This window comes from Carcharodon carcharias, chromosome 1 (assembly GCF_017639515.1).
Source record: "Carcharodon carcharias isolate sCarCar2 chromosome 1, sCarCar2.pri, whole genome shotgun sequence".
NCBI lineage: Eukaryota > Metazoa > Chordata > Chondrichthyes > Lamniformes > Lamnidae > Carcharodon > Carcharodon carcharias.
Genome location: NC_054467.1, coordinates 237,129,728 through 237,155,687, shown reverse-complemented (window position 1 = coordinate 237,155,687; position 25,960 = coordinate 237,129,728). Strand labels below are relative to the sequence as shown.

Below are 25,960 nucleotides of genomic sequence, written 5' to 3'. Positions count from 1 at the left end.
GCCTTACAGTTTTTTTTCTTTAGCTTTTCTTTCATTTTTCTTTGATTACATTTCAGTGAATAACTTTTGGATATTTTTGTTAAAGGGATTATATAAGTAGTTATTGTCTGGTAAATAATATCATGAAATTCAACCAAACCAACTGTGATTAGTTAAAACTTTTATATTTCATTTTTAAAAATGCCACATTCCCCCCTTAGACTAAATCTAGCCCCCATTGTACAAATGCTGGAACTTCTTGGAATTTCTTAGGAAAAATGTATCAAACTACATGTTAAATATTATTGTTCAGACCTCTGGATAGGATAGCAAGGATTTGCTACCCTCAGAATTCCACTTCTACTGATCCCAGTACTTGTGCTTTGTTCCCAAAGAAATTCAATAACATTTAGGACTGAAATTGCAATCTAAAAGGGTCAGCACATCAGATAAACTCATAGCTTCTGGGTACGATAATGCAGTAGAATAATGATCCAGACATCTTGTCAAAGAATTCAGAGAATGAAAATTCAAATTCACCATGGCAATTAAGAATTTCAATTCGGTTTTTTATTTAAACCTGGACATTTTGAAAAAAGGCTGGTATCAGTGATCATGAAGCTGTCAAAAGAAACAACTGGCTGACCATTATCCTTTAGAAAAGGGAAATGTACCATCTTTACCCAGTCTGGCCTATATATGACTCCAGTTCCATGCCACTCTTCACTGGCCTTTCAAATAGCCTAACAAACCACCCCACTCCTCGGGATGGGTGATAAATAATAGAGCTGACTATATCTGTGAACATTGTTTTCAAATCACTCCTTTGCATAATTTTCCAAGTTTAAAATTTTTTGAAATTTTCAGTGCTGGTGTTGGTCGTACAGGCACTTTCATCGTTATTGATGCCATGCTGGACATGATGCATGCAGAGAGGAAAGTGGATGTTTTTGGATTTGTGTCGCGGATTCGAGCTCAGCGATGTCAAATGGTGCAGACAGATGTAAGTCTGAAGTGTTACCACAATAACTTGGATTTTTAAAAAATTCTTTCATGGAATCTGAGTGTCACTGGCAAGGACAACATTTGCTGCCCATCTCTAAAGTGGTGATGAGCTGCCTTCTGGAAATGTTGCAGTCCATCTGGTGCAGGCATACTCACTATTATGTACACTACTGGAAAGGGAATTGCAGGATTTTAACCCTGTGACAGTGAGGGAAGGCGATATAGTTCCAAGTCTAAATGATGTCTGACTTAGAAACGTGGAAAATAGAAGCAGGAGTAGTTTATTCGGCCCTTCAAGCCTGATCCGCCATTCAGTATGATCATGGCTGATCCTCTATCTCAGCGCCATACTCCCGCACTTTCCCCATACCCATTGACGCCTTTAGAGTCTAGAAATCTATCTAAATCCTTCTTAAATATATTCAGTGACTTGGCCTCCACAGCCCCCTGTGGTATAGAATTCCACATGTTCACCACCCTCTGAGTGAAGACGTTTCTCCTCATCTCAGCCCTAAATGGCCTTTCCCTGTATCCTGAGATTGTGAGCCCTTGTTCTAGAACCCCAGCCAGAGAAAACATCATCTCTGCATCCAGTCTGTCCAACCCTATCAGAATTTTATACATTTCAATGAGCTCCCTTCTCATTCTTCTAACTCCAACGAATGCAGGCCTAGTCGGCCCAATCTCTCGTCATACGACAATCCTGCTATCCCAGGAAACATTCTGGTGAACCTTTGGTTCACTCCCTCTATGGCAAGTATCTCCTTTCTTAGGTAAGAAGACCAAAATTGCACACGCTACTTCAGGTGTGGTCTCATCAAGGCCCTGTATAGACTTCCTTGCTCCTGTATTCAAGTCCTCTTGCAATGAAGGCCAACATACCATTGCCTTCCTAACTACTTGCTGCATCTGGATGTTTGCTTTCAGTGATTGGTGTACAAGGACACCAAAGTCTCTTTGTACATCAACGTTTCCCAATCTGTTACCATTTAAATAATACTCTGCCAAAGTGGATAACTTCACACTTATCCATGTCATACTGCATCTGCCATGTATTTGCCCACTCACTCAACTTGTCTAAATTGCCTCGAAGCCTCTTAACATCCTCCTCACCACTCACATTCTCACCAAGTTTCGTGTTATCAGCAAGCTTGGAAATATTAGATTTGGTTCCCTCATCCAAATCATTGATATATGTTGTGAATAGCAGGGGCCCAGGCACTGATCCCTGCGGTACCCCACTAGTCATCGCCTGCCATTCCAAAAAGACCCCTTTATCCTTACTAGAACAAAAACAAAAATAAAAATTCCTGGAAAAACTCAGCATGTCTGACAGCATCTGCAGAGAGGAACACAGTTAACGTTTCGTGTCCGTATGACTCTTCACCAGAACTAAGGAAAAATAGAAGAGAGGTGAAATATAAGCTGTTTTAAGGAAGTGGGGGGGTGGTGGGACAAGTAGAGCTGGATAGAGGGCCAGTGATAGGTGGAGATAGCCAAAAGATGTCATAGACAAAAGGACAAAGAGGTGTTGAAGGTGGCAATATTATCTAAGGAATGTACTAATAGGTGACATTAATGGTAGAAAGCAGGACGAGCAAGGTACAGATAGCACTAGTGGGGGTGGGGTGAGAGGAAGGGATTGAAATAGGCTAAAAGGTAGAGATAAAACAACGGATGGAAATACAACCAATGCATCCACTAGTACAACCTCCTTTAGTACCCTGGGATAAGACTTGGAGGGGAACTTGGAGGTCCAAAAAAAAAATAAAGAGGGAGAAAATAAACTTTGAGGGTAAACTAGTAAGTAATATAAAAACAGACAGTAAGAGTTTCTTTTAAATATACAAAAAGGAAGAGAGAGACCAAAGTGAACATTGGCCCTTAGAGAATGAGGCTGGGGAAATAATAATGGGGAAACAGGAAATGGCAGAGGAGTTGAATAAATACTTTGCTTCAGTCTTCATGGTAGAAGATACTAATAGCATTCCAAAAATACTAAATAATTAAGGGGCAAAAGGGGGGAAGGAAATAAATACAATAACTATCACAAAAGAAAAAGTACTAGGGAAACTAATGGGGCTAAAGGCTGATAAGTCCCCCGGACCTGATGGGTTGCATCCTCAGATATTGCAGGAAGTAGTTACAGAGATAGTGGATGCACTGGTAGTAATCTTCCAAGAATCCATAGATACTGGAAAAGTCCCAGAGGATTGGAGGACGGTCAATGTAACACTTTTATTCAAAAGGGAGGGAGACAAAAAACAGGCAACTATAGGCCAGTTAGCTTAACTTCTGTCATTGGGAAAATGTTGGGAGTCTATTATAAAGGATGTAATAGAGCATTTAGAAATACATAATCTGATCAGCGTCAGTATGACTTCATAAAGTGGAAATCATGCCTAACAAATTTATTAGAATTCTTTGAGGAGATAACAAGCAGGATAGATAAAGGGGAACCAGTAGACATAAAATATTTGGATTTCCAAAAGGTGTTTGATCAGGTACCGCACATCCGGCTACTTCATAAGAGCCCATGGTTTTGGGGGTAGTATATTAGCATGGATAGAGGATTGGCTAATTAAGAAAAGACAGAGTTGGGATAAAGGGGGACGTTTTCAGGATGACAACCTGTAACAAGTGGAGTGCCACAGGGATCAGTGCTGGAGCCTCAATTATCTACAATATATATTAATGCCTTAGATGAGGGAAGTGAATGTACCATCACCAAGTTTGCGGATGACACAAAAATAGGTGGGAAGGCAAGTGGTGAGGATGACACAGGAGTCTACAGAGGGATATAGACAAGTTGTGAGTGGGGAAAAAACTTGGCCGATGAAATATTATGTTGGAAAAGGGGAGGTTATGCACTTTGGCAGGAAGAATAGAGGAGCTGAATATTATTTAAATGGAGAAAGACTGCAGGAGGCTGCAACACAGGGATTTGGGAGTCCTTGTGCATGAATCCCAAAAAACTAACATCCAAGATCAGCAGGAAATAGGGAAGTCAAATGGAATGTTGGCCTTTATTTCAACGGGAATGGAGTATAAAAATAGGGAAGTCTTGCTAAAACTATACAAGGCACTAGTTCGACCACACCTAGAATATTGTGAACAGTTTTGGTCCCTGCACCTAAGGAAAGATATACTAACATTGGAGGCAGTCCAGAGAAGGTTCATTAGGTTGATCTTGAGTATGTAGGGATTTTCTCATGAGGAGAGATTGAGTAGGTTGGGCCTGTACTCATTGGAATTTAGAAGGATGAGAGGCGATCTTATTGAAACATATAAGATTCTTGGGGAGCTTGACAGGGTGTATGCTGAGAGGTTGTTTCCCCCTGTGGGAGAGCCTAGGACCAGAGGGCTTAATCTCAGAGTAAGGGGATGCCCATTTAAAACAGAGATGTGGAGGAATATTTTCTTTGAGGGTAGTCAATCTGTGGAATTCTTTACTGCAGAGGGCTGTAGAGGCTGGGTTGGTTAAGTGTATTCAAAGCTAAGATAGACAGATTTTTAATCAGCAAGGGAATCAAGGGTTATGGGGAAAAGGTAAGAAAGTGGAGTTGAGGATTATCAGATCAGCCATGATCCCATTGAATGGCGGAGCAGACCTGATGGGCTGAATGGCCTACTTCTACTGCTATATCTTATGGCCTTATGGTGGTGATCTTGTGCAGTTGCTGTCCTTGTCCTTCTAGATAGTAGACATGGCAGGTTTGGAACTTGCTGTCGAAGGAGCTTTGGTGAGTTGCTGCAGTGCATCTTGTATATGATACACGCTGTTGCTATGCGTTGGTAGTGGAAGGAGTGAACATTTAAATTGGTGGATGGGGTGCTGATCGAGCAGCTGCTTTGTCCCGGATAGTGTCAAGCTTCTTGAGTGTTGTTGGGAGCCACATTCGCCAGGCAAGTGGAGAATATTCTGTCACACTGCTGCTTGTGCCTTTTAGATGGTGGACAGGCTTTGGGGAGTCAGGAGGTGAGTTACTCTCCTCTGAATCCCCAGTCTTTGACCTACTCTTGTAGCCATAATATTTATATGGCTGGTCCAATTCAGTTTCTGGTCAACAGTAACCCTCCAGGGTACTTTCAATAATTATAGAGAATGCTTCACATGTCAAAAGATGTACTTCACAATAAAGAGGAACGAGATAAGTTGGATGCTAAAAACTGGAAAAAAGGCGAACAATGGACAGGCTAGAGAAGGGATAAAAGCAAAGAACTGTGGATGCTAGAAATCCAAAACAAAAACAGAAACAGAGATACCTGGAAAAACTCAGCAGGTCTGGCAGCATCAGCGGAGAAGAGCACAGTTGACGTTTCGAGTCCTCATGACCCTTCAACAGAACTATGTAAAAATAGGAAAGGGGTGAAATATAAGCTAGTTAAAGTGGTTTGGGGGGGGGGGGGGGGCGGCGGTTATTGGGACAAGAAGCCAGTAATAGGTGGAGATAACCAAAAGATGTCACAGACAAAAGGACAAGGAGGTATTGAAGGTGGTGATAATACCTAAAGGAATATGCTAATTAAGGGTAGAAAGCAGGGCAAACAAGGTGTGGATAGCTCTAGTGGGGGTGGGGTGGGGTGAAGGAATACTAAAAAGGCTAAAAGGTAGAGATAAAACAATGGGTGGAAATACATTTAAAAATAATGGAAATAGGTGGGAAAAGAAAAATCTGTATAAATTATTGGAAAAAAACAAAAATATTTTATATTAATTTTATATTAGCAGTGGAGCCCGAGTCTTGATGGATGGAGGCAGTGGATCCTGAGTCTCAGGGCTCGGCAGACCAGGTTTAGTGAGTGAGTAGGGGAAGGAGGTTTGGGAAGAGGGACTACAGAGTGAGAAATTGGGGGATTGTGTTTAGGAAGAGGAGCTGCTGAGTGTGTGACGGGGTGAGGGGGAGGTTTGGTCAGAGGTCTGAGGGGTGTTGTGGAGATGGGCTGCTGAGTGGGAGAGGGGTTGGTGTGTGGAAAAGGGGGCTCGGAAGAGTGTGCCTGCTGGTGGGGAGAGGGGCTCCACTGAATCTTCTGTCACCAGGGTATGTGGAGAGCTAGGCTGAAACCTACATGAATTCATTATATATACAATAATATTTTTGCACAGTACTTTAAAAACATGGATTTTCATATTTTCATGATGTCTTATTCAATGTTGGTCTCTAATAAGTGAACTTTAAATATATACTGAGTGTTAGTTACTATGCTCTTACATTGCTGTTTTGTTTTTGCTGGGGTCTAGAGTCATATTAACTTTCAAGAGTTGGTGTTTTTATATATTCTTTCTTGGGATGTGACCATTGCTGGCAAGGCCAGCATTTGTTGCCTATCCCAAATTGCCCTTTAGAAGGTGTTGGTGAATTAAAATGAACTCACATTGGAAAATAATTTGTGAGGCACTGCCATAGTTCTTTGCTTCAAACCTGAAAGATCATACACAAATATGAACTAGGAGCAGAAGTAGCCCATTTGACCCCTCAAGTCTGCTTTGCCATTCATTAAGATCATGGCTGATTTGTTTGTTTGTGTTTCAAATTCTAAATTCCCATCTACCCCCAGTAACCTTAGATTCTTGTTAGGCAAGAGAATCAATCTACCCCAGCCTTAAAAATATTCAATGACCCCGCCTCCACCACCTTCTGAGGCAGAGTTCCAAAGTTGCACAACCCTCAGAGAAAAAATTTCTCCCCATCTCTGTCCTAGAAGGGCAACTCCTAATCTTAAAACTGTGCCGCCTAGTTCTGGACTCACCCACAAGAGGAAGCATCATTTCCACATCCACCTTATCAATACCATTCAGGATCTGAAACACTTCAATCAAGTCACCCCTCACTCTTCCAAGCTCCCGTGGAAAAAGCCCAGTCTTTCTAACCTTTCCTCATACGACAACCGCTCATTCTAGTTATCAATCTAGCAAACTTGCTCTGAACTGTCTCCAATGCATGGACATCCTTCCTTAAATAAGGAGACCAAAACTGCGCACACTATTCGAGATGTGCCCTGTATAACTGAAGCATAACATGCATACTTTTATGTTCAATTCCCCTGGTAATAAAGGATAGCATTCCATTAGCCGCCTTAGTCACTTGCTGTACCTGCATACTAACTTTTTGTGACTGTGAAACTGGAGTCAATTGGAATCAGGGGGGGCGGGGGAAACTCTCCACTGGTTGGAGTCATACCTAGCACAAAGGAAGATGGTCGTGGTTCTTGGAGGTCAGTCATCTCAGCTCCAGGATATCAGCGCAGGAGTTCCTCTGGGTAGTGTCCTCGGCCCAACCATCTTCAGCTGCTTCATCAATGGCCTCCCTTCCATCACAAGGTCAGAAGTGGGGATGTTCTCTGATTGCACAATGTTCACCATTCGTGACTCCTCAGGTACTGGAGCGGTCCATGTCCAAATGCAGCAAGACCTGGACAATATTCAGGCTTGGGCTGACAAGTGGCAAGTAACATTCATGCTACACAAGTGTCAGATAATGACCATCTCCAACAAGAGAGAATCCAATCATCACCCAATGGCATTACCATCACTGAATCCTCCACAATCAACATCCTGGGGGTTACCATTGACCAGAAACTGAACTGGACTAGCCGTATAAATACTGTGGTTACAAGAGCAGGTCAGAAGTTAGGACTCGTGTGACGAATAACTTGCCTCCTGACTCCCCAAAGCCTGTCCACCATCTACAAGGCACAAGTCAGGAGTGTGATGGAATACTCCCCACTTGCCTAGATGAGTGCAGCTTCCAAACCCATGACCAGTACCACCTAGAATGACAAGGGCAGCAGATGGATGGGAACACCACCACCTGGAGGCTCCCCTCCAAGTCAGTCACCATCGTGACTTGGAAATATATTGCTGTTCCTTCACTGTCGCTGGAATCCTGGAACTCCCTCCCTAACGGCACTGTGGCTGTACCTACACCACCTGGACTGCAGTGGTTCAAGAAGGTAGCTCATCATCACCACCTCAAGGGCAACTAGGGATGAGCAATAAATGCTGGCCCAGCCAACGAAGCCCACATCCCGTGAATGAATAAGAAAAAAACTACAGCTCATAAGTGCTATAATTGCATGATTTCTTGTCACGAAATGTTTTCAGACCTTTTTGTCTTGGCCACTCTAATCTGCGGATTCATGGACTTGAGGCAGGAAGATTGGATTACATCCGTTTTTCCAATATTTGGCTGATGTAAGTAAACTTGTTGCTGTTCCATTGTAGATGCAATACGTGTTTATCTATCAAGCACTGTTGGAGCATTATTTATATGGGGACACAGAGCTGGAAGTGACGTCACTTGAAAGCCATTTGCAGAAACTTTACAACAGAGTATCTGGATCAGGTTGCAGTGGTCTGGAGGAAGAGTTCAAGGTGAGACACTTGTCAATTTATTAAACTAAAAATCTATTACACGAAAAGTCTTCCATTCTTTTAGTGCTTTTTTAAAAGAACTTAAATCTTAATTTGTGACACAGATACTGTACTCAAGGGTTGACCGTTGATTAAATCAATCCAGCCTTTCAAAGGTTTACAAACAAAACTTTGTAGCATCATTGGACTTGATCTACTGTGGGAGCAGTGATAAATTAAGGTTTGAAATTATTTATTTGGGTCACATTATGAAGTCTAGTCAGGATGAAAGGCTGCATTAACTCATGTTTTTCCAATGGAAAGAAATTATTTAAAATTTTTGTTTTTGTGAAACACTATATGGTACACAGCTTCCTGTTTGAAAACAGAAAATGCTGGAAAAATCCAGGTCTTACATCAATGACTCTTCTTCAGAGCTTCTTCTTATCATGTCTATGGACAGTCTATACATGGCCCAGCCAGAATTGGACACATATTTTTGCGCCCTGTTGTTGAATTCGGCAAGATCTGCAACAGTGCAGGGTTCCTCTAGCGATAGGCATTGCAGGAGATGTTGCATAGTCTGTGGCTCAGTTCCACTTTCACAAGTTGTCGGGTTCAAGTTCTCTTCAGAGCTGAAGAGAAGTAGAAAGTGATGGAATTTATACTATTTAAGGGGGGCGGAGCAGGTAAAGCAGGATAGAAGGTCAGCAATAGGTGGAGGATATGGAGAGAGGGTGGTGGGAATCTGGAACTCACTGTCTGGAAGGGTGATAGAGGCAGAAACCCACATAACACTTAAGAAATATTTGGATGTGCACTTGCGATGCCATGGCATGCAAGGCTATGGGCCTAATGCTGGAAAATGGGATTAGAATAGTTAGGCACTTGTTTGACCGGCACAGACTCGATAGGCTGAAGGGCCTTTTTCTGTGCTGTCGACCTCTAAGACTCTATAGATTGGCAAAGATGTCATGGACACAAAACAAAGGGAGTGTTAATGGTAGTGATAAGAGCTGAAGAAGGTGCTGATAGTAGCATAAAGATAAGAAAGCAGAATGAGTGAATAGCAGAACCAGGGGTCAGCAGTTTGTGAAATAATAAATTAGAAACAAGTGACAGATGGCTCTTTTGGGGGTGGGGTGGGGGGGAGGACACGGTGGTTGGGGAAAAAGGATAGAAATGGGATAAAAAGGGGGTTAAAACAATGAATAAAAAATAAGCATATATTTTTTAAAAAATTTAAAAAGGGGTGAAGATGGAGGAGAGAGTTCATGGTTTGAAGTTGTTAAACTCAATGTTAAGTCCAGAAGGCTGTCAAGTGCCTAATCAGAAGATGAGGTGCTGTTTCTCCAGTGTGCGTTGGGCTTCACTGGAACATTTCAGCTGGCCTAGGACAGACATGTGGGCATGAGAGCAGGATGGGGTGTTGAAATGGCAAGTGACAGGAAGGTCCGGGTCATGCTGGCGGACTGACTGAAGGTGTTCCACAAAGCGGCCACCCAATCTGCGTTTAGACTTCCCAATGTAGAGACCGTATTGGGAGCAGTGAATGCAGTAGACCAAATTGAAGGAAGTGCAAATGAAGCACTGCCTCACCTGCAAGGAATGTTTGGACACTTGGATAGTGAAGAGGTAAAAGAGCAGGTGTTGCACCTTCTGCGATTGCATGGGAAGGTGCTGTGGGAAGAGGATGAGGTGTTAGGGGTGATGGAGAAGTGGACCAGGGTGTCCCAGAGGGAACGGTCCCTATGGAATGCTGACAAGGCGGGTGAGGGGAAGATGTGTTTGGTGGTGGCATCATGTTGGAGTTGGCATAAATGGTGGAGGATGGTCCTTTGAATGCAGAGGCTGGTGGGGTGAAATGTGAGGACACGGGGGACCCTATCATGGTTCTGGGAGGGAGGGGAAGGTGTGAGGGCAGTGGCGTGGGAGATGGGATGGACATGGACTCCACAGATGTTGTCAGACCTGCTGCATTTTTCCAGCATTTTCTGTTTTTATTTCAGATTTCCAGCATCCGCAGTATTTTGCTTTTAACTTCCTGATTGAGTTTATTATCTTTATCTATTTTCTGTTAAGGTGTTGCATGCTCACTATCATCCTCTAACATTTCTTCCTGCTGTTTTCTTACAAAAGAGCAGCCAAATTCTGAAGAAAAGCAAAATGCTCTGTTTCTAATCCGTAGAAATGCCACAATGATTACAGTCCCAACTGGAAAGCTAGCCACTGTACTCGGGTACTTTTTTTACTACAAAGTTTTGCCTATGCATATGGTATTTGAAGTCCATACACTAAAGCCTCTTTGAATCATTGCAGGTGGTCATGAAAAAGGTTTCTACCTGACTCATTTAAATTATCACTGGTCATTTATGTGATCTTTTTCTTTAATATATTAGATATTTCAGTGAGTGCAAACTCTGCATAATAGCTACCATTTAGTCTTAAAATACTTCCCAACTAAATATTAGGAAAATTGAAACCATTGTCTTCATTCGCTGACATTAACTCTGTTCCCTAGCCACTGACTCCAGCTCTCACTAGCAAATGTCTGAGGTTGAACCAAACTGTTCACAATTTTGGTGTCATATTTAACCCCAAAGGTGAACTCCCCATAACACACCTCATGCCTTCACTAACACTATTTCCACCTCTATATTGTTGCCTGACTCCCCCTTATCCATGCCTTTGTTACCTCCAGACTTAACTATTCCAGTGGACCCCTGGTTGGCCTTCCATCTTCCATAAATTAGAGATCATCTAATTTTTTGTCATCTGAATCCTAACTTACACTAAGTCACTTCACCTCTCATTGTTGTGTTCGCTAACTGACTGCTGTTATCAGGTCGTCTTTATTTTCAAACCATTCCCTGGCCTTTCCCCTCCCTATCTCTGATCTCTCCCAGCCCTGCAACTTTCAGATATCTGTGTTGCTCCAATTCTGACCTTTTGAACATCTCTGATTTTAATTCTTCTTGGGCAGTCCCTGGGGATCAAGGATGACTTGCTTTCAAACCAGCTCGATGGCTTCTGAGATGGCTGATATGGGGCAGGTGGTGCTTGGAGGGTCAGGTAAATGAGTTGTTTGGAGGTTTGTGAGCTCTCTCCGACACCTCAACTTTGCCTCTGCATTTATCCGATGATGTCTCTTTTGGTGCGTTTCGGTGTGTTTTCGGTGCGTTGCCAAGTGAACCTTCTCTATTTTCGTCGGTCACAACCTATGAATTGGGGGGGATTTTTGATCTCTTCTGGGATGCTTTGAGGACATCCTTAAAGCATTTCCATTGTCCTGCTAGGAGTCGCCTGCTACAACCGAGTTCCTAGTAGAGTCGTTGCTTCAGGAGTCTGGTGTCAGACATACACTCAGTATGTTCCTGGTTTTGTAATTGGTGACTCAGTGCTGAGCATGATGATTTGGGAGAGAATGCTACTGTTGGACTGCCTTATTTGCCATCAGTTTTGGAGAATCTTGCGAAGCACTTCTGGTGGTACTTATCCAGTTCTTTGAGATGCCTGCTGTAGGTTGATGAAGTCTCCGAAGCATATAGGAGTGTGGGGATCACTGCTGCCTGGTAAACCATGACCTTAGTTTCAGTTTGAGTTCCTGGTCCTCCAATACGCTTTTCCTCAGCTAAAGGCTGAGCTGGCACACAGGAGGTAATGATAAATATTGTCATTTATGTCTGCCTTCTTCGAAATGAGCCTCTCAAGATCAGGAAAACGGTCCACATTTTCCAGGATCTCACTGTTGATCTTGATTGGGGGCAGATTGTGCTGTGGGAGCTGGTTGGAAGAGGATCTTAGTTGTTCAGGTGTTCCGTGAAAGGCCCATTTTGTATACGCCTCAGGGGGAGTCAAAAATGACCTGGAGCTCATTAACTGAGTGTGCATGCACACAATTGTCATCTACATACAGGACCTCGATAAATGAAGTTTTTTTTTAAAATTCATTTACAGGATGTGGGCTTCGCTGGCTGGGCCAGCATTTATTGCCCATCCCTAATTGCCCTTGAAAGGTGGTGGTGTGTTGCCTTCTTGAACAACTGCAGTCCATGTGGTTTAAGTACACCCACGTGCTGTTAGGGTGGGAGTTCCAGGATTTTGACCCAGCGACAGTGAAGGAACGACGATATATTTCCAAATCGGGATGATGAGTGACTTGGAGGGGAACTTCAGGTGGTGGTGTTCCCATCTGTCTGCTGCCCTTGTCCTTCTTGATGGTATCGGTCATGAGTTTGGAAGATGCTGTCAAAGAAGCCTTGGTGAACTCCTGTAGTGCATCTTGTGGATGGTACACAGTGCTGCTGCTGTGCATCGGTGGTGGTGGAGGGAGTGAATGTTTATGGATATGATGCCAATCAAGCGGGCTGCTTTGTCCTGGACATTGTCATGCTTCTTGAGTGTTGTGGGAGCTGCATTCATCCAGGCAAGCGGGGAGTATTCCATCACACTCCTGACTTGTGCCTTGTAGACAGGCTTTGGGGAGTCAGGAGGCGAGTTATTCGTCGCAGGATTCCTAGCCTCTGACCTGCTTTTGTAGCCACAGTATTTATGTGGCTAGTCCAGTTAAGTTTCTGGTCAATGGGAACACCCAGGATGTTGTTATGGGGGATAATGTCATTGAACATCAAGGGGCAATGGTTGGATTCTCTCTTGTTGGAGATGGTCATTGCCTGACACTTGTGTGGCATGAATGTTACTTGCCACTTCTCAGCCCAAGCCTGGATATTGTGCAGGTCTTGCCGCATTTGGACATGGACTGCTTCAGTATCAGTGAAATCGCGAATGGTGCTGAACATCATGCAACCATCAGTGAACATGCCCGCTTCTGACCTTATGATGGAAGGAAGGTCATTGATGAAGCAGCTGAAGATGGTTGGACCGAGGACACTACCCGGAGGAACTCCTGCGCTGATGTCCAGGAGGTGAGATGACTGACCTCCAACAATCACAACAATCTTCCTTTGTGCTAGGTATGACTCCAACCAGCGGAGAGTTTTCCCCCTGATTCCCATTGTCTCCAGTTTTGCTAGGGCTCCTTGATGCCACACTCTGTCAAATGCGGACTTGATGTTCAAGGGTAATCACTCTCACCTCACCTTGGGAGTTCAGTTCTTTTGTCCATGTTTGAACTAAGGCTGTAACGAGGTCAGGAACTGAGTGGCCCTGGTGTAACCCAAATTGGGCGTCAGTGAGCAGGTAATTGAGTTCAAGTCGTTTTGGATTGAAGGTGGTGTAGCTTGAACAGTTTACTGTCTGAAGGTGAGGTGCAGTATTGCAGCAAGGAAGCTGGACAAGAGGGTTGGTGCGATGACATGGCTTTGTTTGATCCCAGTCTTGACTGAGATAGGCTCTGGGATAGTCAAGTTGGTGAGGATCGCAGCTTGCATGTCATCGTGGAGAAGGTGGAGGGTGGCATCAAATTTCTGAGAGCTGTTAAATTTGGGGAGGATACTCCATAATCCTTCACAGTTGACAAAGTCAAAGGCTTTTGTGAGGTCGAGAAAGGCCATGTACAGCTGTTGGTGTTTCTTGATTTGTCTTGGATTTGCCGTGCTGGAAGATCATGTCTTGTGGTGCCTTTCATTTGGTGAAAACCAGACTCTGACAATGGAAGGAACTCTTAGATCATTGGAAGGGGCAATTGAAGAGGATCCTTACAATCGTCTTCCCCGTGGTCAACAATAGGGAGACCCCTCTATAGTTACCCATTTAGCTTGTCTCCTTATTGAATATAGTCAGCATTACAGTATCCCTGAGCTCTTCCAACATGCACTCTTCTTGCCAGGTGACGGATATCAGGTTGTGCAATGTTACCAGGAGTATTTCTCTGCCATGTTTCAGAATTTCTGCAGGGATTCCATCTGCACCAGAGGCTATGTTGTTTTTCAGCTGTCAAATGATTTTTTCAACTTAGCTGCAAATCGGAGTGGCACCAAAACTCAGCTGGATGGGGTATTAAGGAATAGAGTTGAGGTTGTTCAATTTGAAGACAGAGTCTAGCTGAGGAATTCTTCAAGACATTCTCGTCATTGACAACTGGCTACCTCCCCGTCCTTGATGAGCTTCTCTCTATGCTTGGCTCTTAACAGGGTGGGCCCTTGAGCGCTTGGGCCATAGATTGGCTTGAGAGCACAGAAGAAACCCTGCATGGGTTGTTGTTGTTGTTGTTGTCATTTTGTTGTTGGTGTCCACTGTTGTTGTGTCTCCTGTGCTGTTTTTTGCCACCATTTGTTCTTTTATGTTGTGAGTTTTATGCTGCACCATTGCCTTCAGATGCCTGTAGGACTGGTGCTTTTCTCTTGAGGTGTGGCTAGGTTTCCAGGCAACTAGAGCCCAAGGACCTCTTCACAGGTGCATGTTACGTTGGATTTGAGAGTCGACCTAGCACTATGGGCACAGTATAGGTGCTGGTGGCTGGAAGTTGAAAAGTTGGTGGTGAGGCTCTGGCTGAAAAGTGCAACCTTGGTAGCATCTTTGAGGTCCTTGATAATTTTCTTTCAGTATTACTTCTGTTGTTTGGGGGCTGGGCTGAAGGAAATAGTAGATAGAATTTTGGGGAGGCAGTGGCGTAGTGGTATTGTTACTGGACTAGTAATCCAGACGCCCAGGTTAATACTTTGGGGACCCGGGTTTGAATTGCACCATGGCAGATGGTGAAATTTGAATTAAACTCAAAAAAATCTGGAATTAAAAGTCTAATGATGACCATGAAACCATTGTCAATTGTTACAAAAACCCATCTGGTTCACTAATGTCATTTAGGGAGGGAAACCTGCCCTCCCTACCTGGTCTGGCCTACGTGTGACTCCAGACCCACAGCAATATAGTTGGCTCTTAAATGCCCTCTGATATGGCCTAGCAAGCCCTCAGTTGTATCAAACCACTACAAAGTCTAAAAGGAATGAAACTGGATGGACAGCCTGGCATCGACCTAAGCACCGGAAACGACAATGGCAAGCTCAGCCCAGTTGACCCGCAAAGTCCTTCTTACATCTGGGGATTCGTGCCAAAATTGGGAGACCTGTTTCACAGACAAGTCAAACAACAGCCTGACATAGCCACACTCATGGAATCATACCTTCCAGACACCACCATCCTTGAATATGTCCTATCCAACAGAGATGGCAGCACAGTGGTATACAATCAGGAGGGAGTTGCCTTGGGAGTCCTCAACATTGGCTGTAGACCACATGAAGCCTCGAGCATCAGGTCAAACGTGGGCAAAGAAACCACCTGCTGCTGCCACCATGTACTGCCTTGCCCTCAGCTGATGAATCAGTGCTCCTTCATGTTGCACACCACTTGGAGGAAGCAGTGAGGTTGACAAGAGTGCACAATGCACTCTGGGTGGGGAGCTTCAATATCCATTACCAAGGGTGGCTCAGTAGCACCACTACAGACCAAGCCCTAAAGGGCATAGCTGCTAGACTGTGTCTGTGGCAGGTGGTGAGGGAACCATCAAGAGGACATAACACAGTTGACTTCATCCTCACCAACCTATCTGCCACAAATGTACCTGTTCATGACGGTAACGGTAAGAGTGACTACCACACAGTCCTTGTGGAGATGAAGTCCCATCTTCACGTTGAGGATACTCTCCATCGTATTGTGTGGCACTACCACTGCGATAAGTGGAATAGATTTTGAACAGATGTAGCAACTCAAGACTGAGCAACCATGAGGTGTGTGGCCCGTTAGCAGCAGAATTGTTCTCAATCACAATCTGTAACCTCATGGCCTGGCATACTCCCCACTGTACCATTACCACCAAGCCAGGGGATTAACCCTGGCTCAATGAAGAGTGCAGGAGGGCATGCCAGGAGCAGCACGAGGTATACCAAAAAATGAGGTGTCAACCTGGTGAAGCTACAACACAGGACTAGTTGTGTGCCAAATAGCATAAGCAGCAAACAATAGACAGTGCTGAGAGAATCCACAACCAACATAACAGATCTAAGTGCTGCAGTCCTGCCACATCCTGTCATGAATGGTGGTGGACAATTAAACAACTCACCAGAAGAGGAGGCTCAACAGATATGATCATCCTCAATGATGGAGGCCCAGCACATCAGTGCAAAAGATAAGGCTGAAACATTTGCAACAGTCTTCATCCAGAAGTACCAAGTGAATGATCCATCTCAGCCTCCTCTGAAGGTCCCCAGCATCAGCAATACCAGTCTTCAGCCATTTTGATTCATTCCACGTGATACCAAGAAACGGCTGAAAGCACAGGATACTGCAAAGTCTATGAGCTCTGACCATAATCCGGCAACAGTACTGAAGACTTGTACTCCAGAACTTACCACGCCCCTAGCCAAGCTGTTCCAGTACAGCTACAACACTGGCATCTGCCCGACAACGTAGAAGATTGCCCAGGTATATCCTGTGTACACAAAGCAGGGCAAATCGAACCGGGCCAATAATCGTCCCATCAGTCTACTCTCGATCATTAGAAAATGGAAGAGTCATGAACAGTGTTATCAAGAGGCACTTGCTGAGCAATTACCTGCTCACTGATGCTTTGTTTGTTTTGTGCTAGGGCCACTCAGCTCCTGACCTCATTACAACATTGATTCAAATATGGACAAAAGAGCTGAGGTGAGAGTGATTGCCCTTGACATCAAGGCGGCATTTAACCGAGTATGGCATCAAGAAGGCCTAGCAAAACTGGAGTCAATGGGAATCAGGGGAATACACTCCACTGGTTGGAGTCATACCTTGCACAAAGAAAGATGGTTATGGCTGTTGAAGGTCAATCACCTCAGTTCCAGGACATCTCTGCAGGAGTTCCTCAGGGTAATGTTCTAGGCCCAACCATCTTCAGCTGCTTCATCATTGACCTTCCTTCCATCATAATGTCAGAGGTAGGGAAGTTTGTCAATAATTGCACAATGTTCACCATTCGTGACTCCCCAGATACTGAAGCAGTCCATGTCTAAATGCATCAAGACCTGGACAATATTCAGGCTTGTGCTAACCAGTGGCAAGTAACATTCATGCCACAGAAGTGCTAGACAATGACCATCTCCAACAAGAGAGAATCTAACCATCACCCCTTGATATTTAATGACATTACCATTGCTGTATCTCCCCCCATCAATATCCTGTGGGCTACCATTGCCCAGAAGCTGAACTGAACCAGCCAAATACATATTGCGGCTACAAGAGCAGGTCAGTGGCTAGGAATCCTGCAGCTAGTAACTCACCTCCTGACTCCCCAAAGTCTGTTCACCATCAAGGCACAAGTCAGGAGTTGATGGAATGCTCTCCACTTGCCTGGATAAGTGCAACTCCACCACCACTCGAGAAGCTTGACACCATCCAAGACAAAGGAGCCCACTTGATTGACACCCCATCCACAAACATTCACTCCCTCCACCACCGACGCCCAGTGGTAGCAGTGTGTACCATCTACATGCACAGCAGGAACTCACCAAGTCTCCTTAGATAGCACCTTTCAAACCCTCGACCACTAACAACTAGAAGGACAGGTCCAGCAGATGTATGGGAACACCACCTGGAAGATCCCCTCCAAGCCACTCACCATCCTGACTTGGAAATATATTGCCGTTCCTTCGCTGTTGGTGGATCAAAATTCTGGAACTCCCTGACAGCACTTTGGGGGTACCTACACCACATGAACTGCAGCAGTTCAAGAAGGCAGCTCACCACCGCCCACATCCCATGAATGAATTAAAGAAACAGATAAGGCAGTAATTGGTCCAGCAGCCATTGATACTTGTCATGGCACATGTGATGAAGTCGAGCATGTACCAGTGTTTGGACTGAGAGTGTTGCCATGAGGTCTGGTGCTTGTCTTACTGTCGGACAGGGTTTTGGTTATGACACAGTCCAAGCAAACGCTAACAGATTTTAATTACTCCCTTGCTAGTTTCCATGCATTCAGCTGCCAAGTCTGTATGCTTTGGAATACCCTCCCTAAACCTCATCACCTCTCTACCCTTTTTCTGCATTATGGCACTTGTAACAACCTACCTTTGTGTCACCTGCCAAATATCTGCTTATGTGGCTCAGTGTCAAATTTTGTTTGATTCTTGTAAATCACCTTGGAATGTTTTATTATGTTAAAGGCATTACGTAAACACAAGTTGTTGTTGATATTGGCTGGAACCTGAAACTGTTGTGCTTATTCCTGACAAAACAACAATAGAATTATATATAACAAAAATGCTGGAAATAATGAGCAGATTAAGCAGCATCTCTGGAGGGAGAAACAGTTCTTATCGGTGACCTTTTGTTAGAAAATTCTGATAATGCACTACTCCTTATCAAAAGCAGCTATTGGAATTGTATTTTGCATGTTCTTTAATGCCAGTTTAAAAAATCTTGTCATGGATGTTATTAGGTACAGATTGAATTTGGTGGTTATCTTCTTCTAGAAACTGACCTCAATCAAAATTCAGAATGACAAGATGAGGACAGGCAATTTGCCAGCCAACATGAAGAAAAACAGAGTTCTTCAGATCATCCCATGTAAGACCTTCATTTAAAAGCAAGAATGCTACTTGTGCTTCAATTCAGAAATACTTCCAGTTATTACATGCAAAACTGAAGTGTTAGTATGGAGGAATACTGTTAATTATTCAGCCACTTCTAGTCCCTCCCTTGTGTGCTCCAGGATAAAGAAGAATAAAGTAAGTTCCATATATTAGTCATGAATGCTTTGCTAAAGGCCAACTAAGGAAACCGTGCAAAACTTTGCAGCCTCCAATTTCCCACCTCAAAAATCTATACCTAGCCTATTTAAAACTAACAGATTAACAAAGAAAAAAAGAGTACAGAACTCACTAAAAGCTGTGCAGAAATGCAAAGGAAAATTAAAAAGGTGATTGAATGTTGGTTTTTAATCTTAGGACTAGAATAAAAAGGGATAAGAGCTCTGGTTAGTCGAGTATTAAATTCTGTTCTGGACATCACACCTTGGGAAGATATATTGCATGTTCAGGGCAGTTTCACCAAAATTATGCAGTCTTTCCTCAAAAAGTAGTTGAGGCTAGGTCAGTTAGAAAATTTAAAAACTGAGTTGGATAGATTTTTGGTCGACACGGGTATTAAGGATTACAAAACCTAGGTGGGGCTCGATAGAGTTAAACTATAAATCAACCGTGTTCAAAATGAATGGCAGAACAGGTTTGAGGGGCAGAATGACGTATCTTGTTTATTAATAGTCGGAAACTTGACAAACGAGGAAAATGGTACAGCGAGCAGATTGGAAAGGTGCTGCATGTGGTGCAAAATCAATTAACTAGTAAAACTGCAGAAAATTACTAATGCTTACAACATTCAACGTACTGTTCATATGATCTGAACTTTGCCCAAGCAAATATGTTGAGGACCCAAACATGAGATGTGTCAAAATGGCCTCTTTTAAGCAAACACAAGTTGCTTGCTGCTCCTCGGACCATGAAATGTTGTTCAGTGCTGCAAGGTTAAGTATGCCCTAGCTGTGTTCAAGTTAGTAGGAATATTTCAGCGTTTTTTTCAGGTGACTTATGTAATCTGTTGATCTTCAAGTATTTTATGAAATTTGTGTATGGAAATCATCACTTGGAATTTTCTTGAAACTTGCAACAACCATTGCTGTGACACATTTTCCAAGAAATTGTATATGACTCAAAAGTTGCACCATGCCAAAATTTCTTCCTCTGTGCTGCCCTGTTTTGATAATGATAAAAAGACACTAATCATTCAAAAGGGGTTATGTAAATACGTCATGAGTTCATTTGTTTAGACTAGGTACATAAGAACATTTATACAAAGGTAGAAAGCTTAGAGATATCAGAGCTGTGTTGTTTTCTGCTTACAGGCCAAAGTGAACCTGAAGCTGGATCACATGACACACTTGCTTTCTAGTGATGGCATGTTGCTTTCCCAACAGTGGTCTGTTGGATTGTCGTTTGTGAATGTTGCATTTTGGATCTTGTCCTAGATACAAGAGGACTGTTATGTGGCAGAGAAGCTGGAATGGACCTGATTTGTCCTCAGTTATGTCTCATCTTTGCGCCTTTGTATATAATGACTTAATCGGACCTTGGTTCCGAACAATTGTTTGTCACCTCGGCTGGTTGCCGTGTACCTTCTGCGACCTTGTCCCAATTCTAAACTTGGCAATCCTGTATCCGCATTTTTATCATGCACGTTGGTTACCTTCTTTTGCAGTTTTAAAAGTTGTTCTCTAGTTTCTGAGAGAGAGAATGGTTAAGAGTCGGTAAATTGGCACTCAGACATCTGCCAGTGATGGAATAGTTGCATTTAAAGGTGTCGCTCCCAGATGTAACATTACAATGTGTAGATCTTGCTTGGTCTGTGTACATTTGAGAATTAGGGGTTTCACCATGCAAATCATTCATTAAGCTAAACTGTTAGATCTGAGGAGAAGAAGTAATGTGATTGATATTTCACTTCTCTATCATACCCTGAAATGGATTACCAATAAATTGCAGACCATTATCCATAACGATCTCTCTTGGCTCACCAAATAATCTGAAAATAGAACTTGGAATACGCGCAACAGTTGTGTTTGAAGTATTGTGCAATTGTCGAATAATGGGGTACTTACTAATGTAGTTGATGATGACAATGATGTCACTGCCATGGACATGAAAGAGATCAGATGCAATTTTGGACCAAGGATGGTTAGGAACTTCATGTGAAATCAGTGGTTCTTGTGCTGACATGGCATGTGCTCCTGCCAAGCCTTGCACTTCCTGACAACGACTTGAATGTTACTGTTCATACCTAGTCAATAGGCTGTCCCGCTTGCAAGTTGTCTTGTCCAATCTATGTCCATTTGTGATTGATGAGGTTGCTGAAGAATATCAGGTTGCAAAGATTCCAGTATGATGACCTGCCTGTCTATAAATGTGACTCCGGGAGATGCCTAGCTTATGCTGGTAAGGCCAAAATGATCTCGCAAGTTCTTGGACGTGCTTCGTTGAGCCAGGTCATCCTTTGATAGTTTTTCACAGTTTCTGTAGTGTGAAACCTTACACTGTTTCTTCTTATAGCTGCTAGTATTTATGTTGTGCCAAATGTACCTGATCAATTTAGAGAACATCTTCAAGTTCAATGTCAGTGAAGTCAACTTCTAGATCCAAGGATATATCTTCTGTTTTCGCTGGGTTGGGCAATCTAAGTGTATCTGATGTGACCATCAAGTTTCCTGGCTTGTACCTAGTCTTAGGTGATAACTTTGAATCTTTATCAAGAGATGATGTAATTTTGACGGTGCACCAGTCAATGGTTTTTGTCAAATCATCTCCAGTGGCTTGTGATCGGCCCCTACCACTAATCTTTTGCCAAACAGATAGGTATGAAAACGCATGATTCCTAATACTAAAACTGATGTTTCCCACTCAATGTTAATGTAGTTGGAAAGCGTTACAGACAGAGATTTTGAAGCAAATGCAAGTGGTTTGCCTTTTTTTTGATATACATGCTCCCAGACCTTTTCAGTGGGGTATCTATTTCCAGGGGCGGTTGTATCTCTAGGATCGTAAAATTGCAATGTTGATGCTTCTGATAATGACTGTTTCAGTGCTTTGAAGAGGTATTGGTGGTCTTCGTGCCACAGGAAAGACACATCTTTTCTCAACAATTCCCTTAGCTTTGATGATTTTTGAGCAAAATTCTCTTGAAGATCTGGCATGGCTTTAGGATCCTCTGTTTTGCTTGGATCAGGACATATGCCAGCACTGGAATAAATAGAACTGAATGAATTGATGTGCCGCACTTTGATGCCACATTTCAGACTGTTGAACACCAATACTTCATTACATGTCGCTTTCATCAATAAGTGCAGATTATGGTCATGTTCTTGCTTTGTTCTTCCTACAATCGCAATGTCATCAGCCATACAGATACATCCAGGCACAGGGCATGTAAAGGCTAACAGCCCAAAAGGAAGTAATTGAAAACAGTATTGCCTGAACGGGGTTCTAAATGTAGAAAGCTCTTGGGACATCTCGTGAGATGTACTTTTTAAAAATTAATTTACAGGATGTGGGCTTCGCTGGTTAGGCCAACATTTATTCCCATCCTTAATTGCCCTTGAGAAGGTGGTACTAAGCTGCCTTCTTGAACTGCTGCAACCCCTGTGATGTAGGTACACCTACAGTGCTGTTAGTAGCCATGCTTGTCATAAAGTTTTGAGACAGCTTTTGTGCCTGCAAATCTCTGATTTAACTCTTCTAATGTGGGTATTTTGCAAGGACATGATTTCAAAGCTGCATTTAAACATTGTGAACCGAGGCATAAGATCAATGATGTGTCCTCCTTTATGATCCAGGTAATTGAGCTGCACCAATCGGTGTTCTCTTGTACTCTTCTAATGATTTTCTCTTTCTCTATTTTGTTTAGTTCACCCTTTAATTTGCCTTGAAAGCAGATGCTGCACTTACATGGTTGATCAATTGAGGGACTTGCATTCTTCTGCAATTGTAATGTTGCAGCTCCCTTGAAACTGCCAATTTTGTCAAAACATTCTAAATATTTTGATAGGTTGTGAACTGAGTCGATAGGAGTTGTTTCTGAGGTTGATCTGCCATATGAGGTCTGAATGATTCCATAGATCGTCATTAGTGTGAAGTCACACCATGCCGATGGACCTGCAATCATTAGTCCTGGCACCTAGGAGGATTGATTGTACTTGCACTCTAGGACTATGGATCCTGCGCATGAAATTAGTGAACCATTGTACGCTGAAAGTTTTGCAGTCGTAGGTTTCTCCATGGCCTTCCATGCCTGTGGATACATGTCTTTTAGAACACGCAGGGGTAGAATTCATATTGAAACTTGCCCCTATGTCAAGTTTGGCCAATAACAAGTAATTACCAACTTCGAGGGCAGATAGTTTGAATCTTGGCAAATACTTCAAATGGTGTGATAGTATCTATGTTTTCAATAAAATTGGCAGTGTGAAACATATACAGTGCTCCATCGTCTCGGTGTGCACATTATTGTCATTTTCTGGTTTGTCAGTCACCTCATGTATTTGTTTCCCTTTTAACCATTTTTGGAATGTGGGCATCACTGGCAAGATCAACATTTGTTGCCCATCCCTAATTGCCCTTGAACTGAGTGGCTGGCTAGTGCATTTCAGAGGGCAGTTAAGAGGCAGCCACATTGCTTTGGGTCTGGAGTCACATGTAGGCCACGCTGGGTAAGGGTGGCAATTTTCCTTTCCTAAAGATCATTCGTGAACCAGATGGGCTTTTTTTTAACTGAGATTAGCTTTATATTCCAGATTTCTTAACTGAATTCAAACTCTACAAGTTGCCATGGTGGGATTTGACCCATGTCCACAGAGCATTAGCATGGACCTCTGGATTACTAGTTTAATGACATTATCACTATGCCAGCATTGATGGAAAACTGGGCATTTCCTTGGCGCATGCAGAAGGCCCCAAATTCCACATGGCTTGCTAGGTTTGGGTGTTCTAATAAGTGAGTCAACGATTTGGGTTGTGCTTAGGAACTGGTAAGTTTCACTGACCTGTGAGGATCACTTTGTACTTGGATCTGCCCTTGAGTAGTTCTTGGATGCTATGTGTTTTGGGCTTGTCTAGCAGATCTTTCTACAGTGCTTCCATGGGAGTGGATGTGATCACCAACTCAACAATTCTGTCTGCTAGTTCTGCATTTGAAAACTCACAGTAAGTACCCTTTTCTCTGCATGTGCTGACAAAGTAATCTATGGATTCTGTAGGCTGTTGTCAAAATGACATGAACTATAGACAATGAATATGGAAGCTTTACCTGATCCTGAACCAGTCTTCCAACGTAATCCATATCTTCTGGGAATCCTTTAGCTCTTCTGTGAATCCTGAAATATTCAACCTGTGTAGACCCTCATTCTAAATTGTTAGGTGAATTTTTATGGCTTGCTTGTGTGGTTCAGGTGCACCTGAGTCAAGAAACTAAAGCAAAAACAAAAAATGCTGGAAAAACTCAGCAGGTCTAGCAGCATCTGTGGAGAGAGAAACAGAGCTAACTTTTCGAGTCCATATGACCCTTCTTCAGAGCTGAGGAGAAATGGAAAAGTGATTAAGTTTATATTGTTTAAGGGGAAGTGGGGCAAGTGAAGCTGGATAGAAAGTCAGTGATGGGCGGGACAAATGAGGGATTGACAAAGATGTCATGAAATAAAGGACAAAGGGAGTGTTAATGGTAGTGGCGAGTGCTAAAAAAGGTGCTAATAGTGGCTTAAAGGTAAGAAAGCGGCATGTGATTATAGCAGAACAAGGGTGGCATTGTGTGAAAGAACAACATGGAACAAGTGACAGATGGGGTGGGGAGATGGTGCGGTGGTGGCAAAAAAAAGGTTAGAAAATGGGATAAAACCATGGATAAATGAATAAAAATAAGACTAAATGGATTAAAAAAAAGTGAATGATGTAAAAAGGGATTGAAAAAGGGGGTGAGGATGGAAGAGAGAGTTCAGGGTCTGAAGTTGAACTCAATACTTAGTCCAGAAGGCTGTAAGGTCCCTAATCAGAAGATGAGATGTTGTTCCTCCAGTTTGCATTAGGCTTCACTGGAACATTGCAGCAGGCCAAGGATGGACATGTGAGCATGAGAGCAGGATGGTGTGTTGAAATGGCAAGTGACCGGAAGGTTTGGGTCATGCTTGCAGACAGACCAGAGGTGTTCCACAAAGCATTCACCCAGTCTGTGTTTAGTCTCCCCGATGTCGAGGAGACCACATTGGGAGCAGCAAATGCAGTAGACCAAATTGAAGATGGTGCAAGTGAAGCGCTGCTTCGTCTGAAATGAGCGTTTGGGCCCTTGGATGGTGAGGAGGGAGGAGGTAAAGAGGCGGTGTTGCACCTTCTGCAATTGCATGGGAAGGGGATGAGGTGTTGGGAGTGATGGAAGAGTGGACCAGGGTGTCCCTGAGGGAATGGTCCCTACGGAATGCTAACATGGGGGTTGAGGGGAAGATATGTTTGGTGGTGGCATTATGCTGGAGTTGGCGGAGATGGCAGAGGATGATCCTTTAAATGCGGAGGCTGGTGGGGTGAAAAGTGAGTACAAGCGGGACCCTATCATGGTTCTGGGAGGGAGGGGAGGGTGTGAGCGCAGAGGCGCAGGAGATGGGTCGGACACGGTTGAGGAGAGGTGGGACAAGTAGAGCTGGATAGAGGGCCAGTGATAGGTGGAGATAGCCAAAAGATGTCATAGACAAAAGGACAGAGAGGTGTTGAAGTTGGTGATATTATCTAAGGAATGTGCGAATTAAGGGTAGAAAGCAGGACAAGCAAGGTACAGATAGCCCTTGTGGGGGTGGGGTGGAGCGAAGGAATCGAAAAAGGCTAAAAGGTAGAGATAAAACAATGAATGGAAATACATTTAAAAATAGTGGAAATAAATGGGAAAAGAAAAATCTATATAAATTATTGGGGGGAGAAAAGGCTGGGGGGATCGGAAAAGGGGTGGAGATGGAGGAGAGAGTTCATGATCTAAAATTGTTGAACTCAATATTCAGTCCGGAAGGCTGTAAAGTGCCTAGTCGGAAGATGAGGTGCTGTTCCTCCAGTTTGCGTTGAGCTTCACTGGAACAATGCAGCAGGCCAAGGACAGACATGTGGGCATGAGAGC

General features: G+C 43.4%; 1 protein-coding gene across 3 annotated transcripts in view; it reads left to right on the top strand.

The window, feature by feature from the left end:
* Window positions 1-25,960, top strand: part of ptpra (protein tyrosine phosphatase receptor type A) — a 316,897-nt gene that overhangs the window by 252,528 nt on the left and 38,409 nt on the right. For all 3 annotated transcript variants that reach the window (XM_041187767.1, XM_041187775.1, XM_041187757.1), the window contains 3 exons: window positions 847-982; window positions 8,210-8,359; window positions 18,742-18,835. In XM_041187767.1, the coding sequence (XP_041043701.1) occupies window positions 847-982; window positions 8,210-8,359; window positions 18,742-18,835 (380 nt within the window). The remainder of the gene's footprint in view (window positions 1-846; window positions 983-8,209; window positions 8,360-18,741; window positions 18,836-25,960) is intronic.